The 9,224-nt window shown below is 42.0% G+C and overlaps 1 protein-coding gene across 1 annotated transcript; it reads left to right on the top strand.

Moving 5' to 3' along the window:
* Positions 1–259: 259 nt before the first annotated feature.
* On the top strand, positions 260–6,328 carry nrarpa (NOTCH regulated ankyrin repeat protein a). Its single transcript, XM_084934967.1, has 2 exons — positions 260–1,962; positions 2,166–6,328. The coding sequence occupies exon 2, from the start codon at positions 2,686–2,688 to the stop codon at positions 3,022–3,024; it is 339 nt and encodes a 112-aa protein (XP_084791093.1). The 5' UTR covers positions 260–1,962; positions 2,166–2,685; the 3' UTR covers positions 3,025–6,328.
* Positions 6,329–9,224: the final 2,896 nt, after the last annotated feature.

Below are 9,224 nucleotides of genomic sequence, written 5' to 3'. Positions count from 1 at the left end.
GGCTAACTGAAAGCACTACTCTGTGACCCTCAGGTGCCTCATTCATGATTTTAAAGGACACCCTCCGGTCAGCTTAAAAGGGAGAGGAACGTCTGTATGCACCTAATTATCAGCCGCCTTTCCCAAGAATCGCTGTGTCGTCTTCTCCTTTAGATTAAACTGAGCAAGTCTGGGGCTTCATCTGTGGGACCTCTGTTGCTGTCTCTCCCACGGACTGCCGCTCAGACCCACAATAGCACGCTCATGCATGCAGATAGAGCCACAGACGTGCGCCAAATGTACAGTTCTGACTGTGGGAAAACCTGATAGTGCGAAAGCCGCCAAACCATCAGAGCGGAAAGCGGCTTGTAAAGTGTTACACAGATGACACGGAGAACGGGTCGCCAAACGGAGCAAACGGTCAGAGAAGGAGGCTGAGCTGCAGGTAGCCTACCTGGTGCGGTTTCTACATAACCCATTTTCTCCGTCTCTGCGTTTATCTAACCATCTGTGTCACCGTAACGCTTATTTATTTGTGCCTAGCCGTGTTTCTGTCAGTTAGTGGGATATCTATCGACACCTTTTTCTCTGCGCCACACACACACTCACACACACAGGCGCCCAGTTCCCACGGTGGTGGGGGTAGCTGAGCGGCGGTGTCAGTCTGTGCTAAGCGTCACCTCTTTTCACTTGCAAAAAGGAAGTAGCGCGGGGCTTTTGTTATCTGAACTCTCACAGTCTAGTCATTTAAAAACAAGTGGACTATATCCGCCGTTTATGATTTAAACAGCCACCTATAATCTCCTCCTTTGAGGTGTTTTTATGCCGGTAGGTATGACGGCGACAATCCACCCGTTTGGGGTTTGTATTTAACTCTATGCCATTTGGTTTGGACGTAATATAGCCTACTTGTGTCGGCTTCTGGTAGAACGGCGTGTACAAATGTCTCCGTGTGCCTCAGTCTAGCATTTGGACGAATCTCATCTTCTTTCTTTGTTGTATTTCACATTTATCCACAAATTAACTGAGGCGTTTGTGTGGAGTCCCACACTCCGGAGAAAGTTGGAACACCAAAATCAACACATAGCCGTAATCCACTCCCTCTACGGAATAATTGTCATTATTTGGACGCTTAAAACCCCCAAATTCACAAGAAGTGATGCCAGTTTTTTTTCCAGATTCAATATAGATTCACTTAACTGAAATTAAAAAAAACAAAAAACAAAAAAACTCCATTTAACTTATACAATCCTCGATCCATGAAATTCTATCGCCTTTCGAGAGATTTCACCTCCTTTGAAATTCGAAAGAAAATTAATATGAAGGTAAATTTGAGTAATAGACACTCCATTCTTTGAGATATTTTTTTGCGATTAAGGCTCATTTGATGTTGTTTCTTAGTAACAATTTTCATCGAGCAGCAATTAATGATCAACTTTCACCGAGCAACACTTGTCAATCCCCTTCAGTGTCCAACACGCTGTCACTGACACCTGACTGACTTTTTGTCGCAAGTTCCTGTCGACGACAATCCAGTGGTGGACCTTTTACAGCGTGCCCGATTTCTCAGCAGTTTACAGCGCTGGCAGCACCGTGTCTGTGACTTTCAGTCCGCTTCACGGGGTGGGCTGCAGGAGATCGGATATAGAGATCACCATAGGATTGCTGCGGGCGCCTTGTTTAATACTTTGCAGCAACATTTGGCTCCCCCTCGGAATACCACGCCCCCTCCCTACAGATTCACAGGACCCTGATCCCTCCCTCAAACCGAATCGGCAGCCTATAACCTCCCCGGATCTCCACCCATTCCTCCACAGTTGATTCTTTGGGAAGGTATTGTCATGCAAATGAAGGACGCGTAAAATATTCTCTCAGAGCGCAGCGGAGGGCAGAGACTCACACGGACCGCAAGGAGGACACAGATCGCGCCACTCGGTGGATTTCTATCGTTTGCGTCGCTAGGGACCCGTCTATCTGTCACAGGTAAGTCCCAAATCTGCAGCGGATTACAGTTCTCACATGTTTAGCGGTAAAATTCAACCAGTGTACCCGTGCGTAAACGTGTGCGCACGGTGGTTCCGCGCACTCATTCTTGGATGTGGCGGAATGTAGGGTCTCTCGCACTCTGTTGGTGAGGATTCTGGATTCATGCGGGCTCCTCTTGTCCTTTTTTTTGTCTTTCCCAGACACCCTGGCCACATGAGAAGCGACATATAGCCAGGGAACAGATCGAACCGTTCAAGGAAAACCGACGGGGATCCAACACGCAGGAGGCTGCTCTGTGGAGATAGTGGCCATACTTCCAGTTTTCCCAAGTAAAGTCGGAGGTGTCTCTCTTCTCCATCCCCCTGTGCAGGCTACCTGCTGCTGCTACTGCTGCTACAGAAGGGGAACTATATTCTAAAGTCCCCGGATCACTTGAGAGCACCCTTCTATTTTCTAGGGGATTTATGATCTCTCAAATATCTACACACCAAGTGTGCCATTTTCTCTCTTGTCCTTTTTGGGATATATGTACACACATATATATAAAGTGACCTTTTTCCGTTTTAGTGGGCTACTTTAAAGTGCCTTAACTGGTTATAATCCAGTGTAACTGTGGCATTGCTACCAGACCAGAGACGCTCAACAGGGAGAAGACGATCATTATCAGCTTTAGAGTCCAGGCAGGATTACTTGTTCCCCACCCTCCAGCGAGTTGCAACCATGAGCCAGGCGGATGTGTCAACTTGCTCCGCGCCGCAAAGGGTTTTCCAGGAGGCGGTGAAGAAGGGCAACACCAAGGAGCTGCACTCTTTGCTGCAGAACATGACAAACTGCGAGTTCAACGTCAACTCCTTCGGGCCGGAAGGACAGACGGCCCTCCATCAGTCAGTAATTGACGGAAACCTGGAGCTGGTAAAACTGCTGGTGAAATTTGGTGCAGATATCAGACTGGCCAACCGGGAAGGGTGGAGCGCTTTACACATCGCCGCTTTCGGGGGCCACCAAGACATTGTGCTATACCTCATCACCAAGGCCAAGTATTCCTCTGGCGCCCGGTGATCAGACTCTGCTGTCAGGTAAAAAAAAAAAAGAAAAAGGAAAAAGTAGAAAAATTAAAACAAACAAGCAAACAAATCAACTACAATTTAAATATAAAACTGCAACACAACACACGGGAAAGCCAGGCTCTTGTAAAAGCAAAAAAAATAAATAAATAAAACAAAAAAACCAATAAAACAAACAAAAAAACAACAACAAAAAAACAAAAACTGCCATTATTTACATAGTTGTGCCAAATCATATAAAAAAGGAGATAAAAAATAGGCCTGCACAATAATCTTTCCTCACTGTAAACCAAACGGGGTCCTCTCTGCACTCCCGAGTGAAGCACCGCATGGTTCATACACAGCGCCTCAACACGAATCTTTTAACAAAAGAAACCCATTTCCGTGAGTTTGTTGGTACTAAAGCTTTCCTCTTGAATGTTCGTATTAGATCGTGTCGTCCACTATAAAAGAAATCAAGTCTCTGTGTATCGCATGTGTGTGTTTGGACTCCAGAGAGCAGATGGCCCAGTTTTTTCCCCTATCCCTTGAATAGTTTCTTTGTGGGAGCGCAGATTTGACCTGTTGCTCCTCATTGTTCTGTAAAACCCCCTTTTTAAGTTATTTTATATGAAACAGGCACTTGATGCTTTATGGCTGCATGCTGGAATATCTGAAAGGGAAGACACATGAACAAGAGAAGAAGGGTTGCCCTCTGTTGGTTACCAGAGGTCTTATTTTCTTTAATAAAGTTTAGTGATTCTTCTTCATTCTTTTTTTTTTTTTTTTTTTTTTTTTTTAACTCAAAGAGCGGCATTATGGCTATCCAACACATTTTCAGATGTGTAATCATTATGTAACAACAACTGACTTCATAATTGTTGTGAAGTACTGTACACAATAGCTTTACTTTGTTTCTGTTTCTTTTTTTTTCTCTTTTTTTTAAGGAAAAGAGCGATGAGAGCGCTCTGCAAGCAGATCTTGCCATGCTGGCGTCCAATTTTTCAGGCCAGTGCGACCACTTTGCCAATGGTCATTGTGTTACTAAAAACCGCTGCTTTCGCTTTGTATAAAAAAAGACGCATTTAATTTCACTTTATAATCTCCTTTCAGTATTTTATTAACATCCTAGTCATCACTGTGAAAGCAGGCTGGGTTTTTTTATTTTAATTTATGAAGGTACATTGAGAAGATGCATTTTTAAATATTTTGTGGTTCTTCTTAAAAACGATCTGTATTGTGTAAGGTTATAATGGGTGACTCAAGCTGCTTCAGACTTTTTTGTGTAAACTGTCCCGTGTGGAGGTAAGACCTGCCACCCTCATCCTACTGGCCACAGTTCTAGATACCCCCACCCCCCAGTTATAGGCTGTCGACCCCCTCGGAGAGGACTTTCTCATCCTCCCATTAAAGTGACTCTGTTTGGTTGCCTTTTCCCAGCTACCTCGTCTGTAAAGTATTCTCAAGTCGTTCTGTTTTTCCTCACCACCGCCTTGTTTGGAGTCTGTGATCATCCGCATGCCGATGGGCTGTTTGTGTCTGCTAAAGTAACCTCACAGCCAGATGGACTTCAGTAAAGAAGATGCAATGAACCCATTTTTGCATCCTCCTTCGGGACAGTTTTCACACTACAACCAAACCAGTGCTGACAAGCAAAACATCATTTTGCCTTTTCTGCAAGAGAGTCTTTGGTTCTGTCTTTCTTTACACACACACACACACACACACACACACACACACACACACACACACACAGCCATTGTTGCATGTCTCCCCTATAATACTCCACTTTGCTCTCTCTCTCTGTGTCCTTATCAGCCTGTGTGGTTGTTTTAGTTCCATTTATTTTCTCTTTTTTTTTTAGTCATACAAAAAATGGAATTGTATCGCATGACTTATAAATGCAGGGAGTTTTATTGCACAAAATCGGAGTCTTGAGCGCCCCCAGTGTTCGTATGGGGTAACTGCAAGAGCCAAGGCTTTGGAATAGTTACTACTACTGAGCAGGACCCTAATACTGTTGGACGATGAAGACTTAAAAATGATCAACAACACATGACTATTGCAGGATTTCACAGAAAAGGAAAATTAGGTCTCATAAATTTGCCTGCTGCATTTTGAAAGTCATGGCACCCTAACATTTGTAATGATGCTGCTTGTATGTTTCTTTTCTTGTTAATGTTGATGTTGTTATTTTATTATTATTATTTTTTGTTTGTTTTTAGAAAAAAAAAAAGCCTACTGCTCAAATGGCCAACAGAATTTTCACAGCAGCACTGGCTGACCTCATGAGAAGCTCTTGAGAAGGTGTGCACGAGTGTGTTTTCCCGTTAAGGTGTATGTGTTTATGTTTGTGTGTGTGCGTGTTGTGTGTGTCTTCTCATGAGGCACGTGTCCCATTTTCAACCTGGAACAACCGATAATTAACCGAAACAATAGTTCAACTACATTAAGGTATAGATTGGTATCAGGCAACAAATGAAATATGCATCGCTTGTCTTAAACTTGATTTTTTTTCTCTTTTGTTTGAATATTGCACTGATGACTGTTGTTGAAAAGTTGGCTTTTATGTGTCAACATTTAATTTTTTTTTTCTGAATAGAAAAAAAAAAGCAGACACAACAAAATACTATTGTATAAATATATGCTCCAGGTGATGATGTCCTAATGTGTGTATTACTTTGTGGAAAAAACATGATGTTTTTCAACAAAGACGTGTGTATCTCTGTGATTGGGTGTATGTATATATACATATGGATATATATATCGATGCTGAAGATGATGATATCTTGGGGCACTTTCTTTTCTGAAGTGCTGTCTTCCTGATTTTGTTTGAAAGGGGAATAATACATTTGATGGTAAGATCATTGTAACATAATAAAGAATTGCACGGTTGTGCAGTTATTTGGCTCGCTATGGTCATAACATTTATGACGTAAGGAGCCTGCTGCCGGATTGGTGTACACATTGAGATGATTTTTTTTCTATAAAAAAACAAAAAGGAAAAAAAAAGGAGAAAAAAGAAAGCGAAAAAAGAATGAGAGAGTGCTGGCTTCTTTGGGCCAACTTGTGTTTCTGGTCTTGCTTCATTTCAAGCAGGAGGAAACGGTTGATTTTTCATGTGTGATGCAGATGTTCCATCATCATGTCTGATTTTGGAGTTTTTTCATGTGTTTGTTTGTATTCTTTTATTTTTGAACATTTGTAACACTGTGATGATGACATCATGTCATGTGGAGATGAGTGCTGTATTATTTTTGTACGTTTGTGTACAAGCCAGTAAAGAAATCATTAAACTTAAAATCCGCTGTGTATGCATACATTTCTTCCTTATGTCCCAAGCAAAAGCTACCCGCGCCCCCCTCTCTTCACATTTTTCATTGAAAAGGTTGGTTTGGGAAACACCCCCCTCACCCCCACACTGCTCTCTCTCTCTCTCTCTCTCTCTCTCTCCCTCTTTCCCTCCCTGTCTTCCAAGCAGGGCCCAACCCAGATCCTCATTCTCTCTTTTTGTCATTCATCTGGCCTCATCCTTTCACTGCCGGGATAAAGGAGCCCAGTGCATTGTGGGTAGGCTCAGTTTAAAGAAGGGTCCCCTCCCCTGTGTGTGTTGTGGGAGAGATGGTTTTATGTTACCCCCACACACAAAAACTTTTCCAACACACTCTTCTCGTATGCTCTCTTCCTAATGATTAAGACCCAGGCTTTGCACCACACTTCAGCTCTCTGCTAACAACCAGGACTTTTGTGTGTGTTTGTTTTACCTTAACTGTCTCTTACTCACTATTTATACTCCCTATCAAATTATCTTCTTCAAAGCAAAACTAATTGTGGAGTTAGACTTCTAAGAAGTAAGAAGACTTCCAAGAAGTCCGACTTGCTTCAAAATCATCCACTTTGTTGAGGCATTTTGTATCTTTTTTGTGATTTTCTTGCAGCTTGTGTTCAAAATAATGTTGCATGAAATGGGCTTAAAAATGAATTGGCCATAAGTGTAAAAGGGGGAACTGTGCTATTCTGATATGTTGACTCTTTTACAAGCAAAATGGTTATGAAAGAGTGTATTAGTGTGTGCATTATGCTCTGATTTCTATTTCAGTTTTTCTTTTTCTTTTTTGCATGTGTGCTTAATTTCATGTCAGCATTGGTTAAAATGCAAAATCTGTTTTTTTCTCCTGTTCATTTGAGTGTTTGAGTGAGTCACATCAACATCAACATCTTTCTTAGAAATGATGACTCGCAACTGATATTGCATAGCTGTATAGCGGTTGGTGGGAAAACAGAGGCAACAATACGTTTTTCAACATGTCAGACCTGTTCGTATTGCAACATTTTCTGGGTGTTGACCAGCTTCAACTGTGAACGTTTGAGTAAAAAGGGTTTCCCATGTGTTCGAAATAACGGTTGTGGTCTTAGAGTTGCAATTCTGAGAGGAAAAAAAAGCAGTAGTGTTATGAGGTTTTTACTGACAACTTTGTGCCATTGTTGAAGCAGCTGTTAAAATCGGTGTCTGCACCGCAGCTGAACCATAAATGACCTCAGCTCAAAGTTTCAGCACTGATCTGATGTATTTGAGTTCCTCTAGACACCAGCCCTTCTCTGTTTTGATCCCATGGCAGGCAGAGTGTGTTATCTCGCCTGCTGCTCGCTTGCACATTTCTCCCCAAGTCCCTGCCTCCCTCCCTCTCAGTCTCTCACTTCTGCAGGATGTTTTTGTTGAGCTGCGTTCCCATTGTTCACACACTGAGTTGGCTGGCCTCCCAGCGTTGATGCTGGCTGCTAGGCCCCCTAATAGGTTCTTCATGTGCCTTGGCTTTCCTTGCTCATCTTGGTCATTGCATGGAGAAGCTTGCATTAGTGAGCCAGACAACAGATTTTTGGAGGAATTTTTGCAGAGAAGGCAGAGAGGGAAATTGTGATGGATATTTGTTGAGGGAATAACTGGAAATCCAGAAAACATAGGGGAATCACATTAAAATTGCTTCACTAAAAAAACAAACAGGCCACACTGGTAAAGAAAAAAAAAGGACAGCCTTGTGTCCTTTTGCTTGTATAGTTTTTGTATGAAACACATAGAGGAGACAGTGTTAAAAGCTGGTGGGGTGATGTTATAGCAGCTGCAATCAAGTGCATCTGGGTGATTATTTGCCATCGCTATTCAAAAGCCCATTGTTCAGAGGCTCATAAAATATTCATATCCATGCTTCCACCCCTCATTTGAAGGGATGCACTTAATCTGAAACATGCAAGATTAACTGAACATCTTGTGATACATGTAAAATGCCATTTGACTGGTTTTGCAATGATAAATTCCTCTTTTTTTGTTTTGTTTAATCAGCACATGTTCAACATGTGTACAGTGTACACGAGAACTTCTGACTTCCTCAGAATACACTGATACAGGCTTGATTGCTCTCTGATTGGGTGGTAATGTACAACAAAGGGCTTCTCTGAATGAAACCTGTTGTATAATTAGGTTGAGAACACATATGAGGAACTTTTAAGAGTTACTGCAGGAGCACAATAACCCAGCCCTGTGTGACTGTCGAGCGATGACAGCCACACAAAGACGAACGCATTGAAATGTTTAATAGTGTTTCCACCATCTTGAATCAGACAACACAACATGTTGCAACTTAATTTCTTGTTGTTTACCCTGTGACAACAAATTGACTTCTTGCTCTATGCATAATCAGCATCAATTTTACTTGGCCAAGTTTGTGCACACAAACAAGGAATGTGACTCTCTGCACACAAAAAGAAACTTCTTAAACACAATTTTAAATGGACAGTTTATAAATAGGCAGCTCGACCAAGAAATAGCTGGAGACCTGATGGCTGAGTAACCATTACTGTTATGCTTCTTTGATATCTTCCACTTACTGTGATGTACTTGGTGCACCATAGTCTTAAGTTCTGCATAGACAAGTGCGCGAGGTCAAAAAGAAAGAAAAAGAAAAAGATGAAAATTGGCATCAGTCAAACCAGACTGGATCCCAGTGAACTTGCGGATAAAGAAATTATACCCAAGCCTTTACCCTTGCATCCAAATATTATCACCCCAGGCTCCAAAAACCTGCACAACAGCCATAATGCTAGAGTGGATGCCTAAAAATGGGACAAAGTCATGTTTATATCCATCTTTTATATACAGATATGTTTTTTTTCTCAAATTGATGATGTAAAAAACTGATTCACCCTCCCGTTTGCTCTATT

Source organism: Perissodus microlepis, chromosome 7 (assembly GCF_051167445.1).
Source record: "Perissodus microlepis isolate ML-2025 ecotype Zambia chromosome 7, ASM5116744v1, whole genome shotgun sequence".
Lineage (NCBI taxonomy): Eukaryota > Metazoa > Chordata > Actinopteri > Cichliformes > Cichlidae > Perissodus > Perissodus microlepis.
The sequence above is the reverse complement of the archived record's forward strand: the minus strand, read 5'-3'. Positions and strand labels throughout refer to the sequence as shown.

What these genes read in the sequence shown, in the direction of transcription:
- nrarpa (XM_084934967.1), top strand. Translation starts at nt 2,686, where the DNA reads ATGAGCCAGGCGGATGTGTCAACTTGCTCCGCGCCGCAAAGGGTTTTC.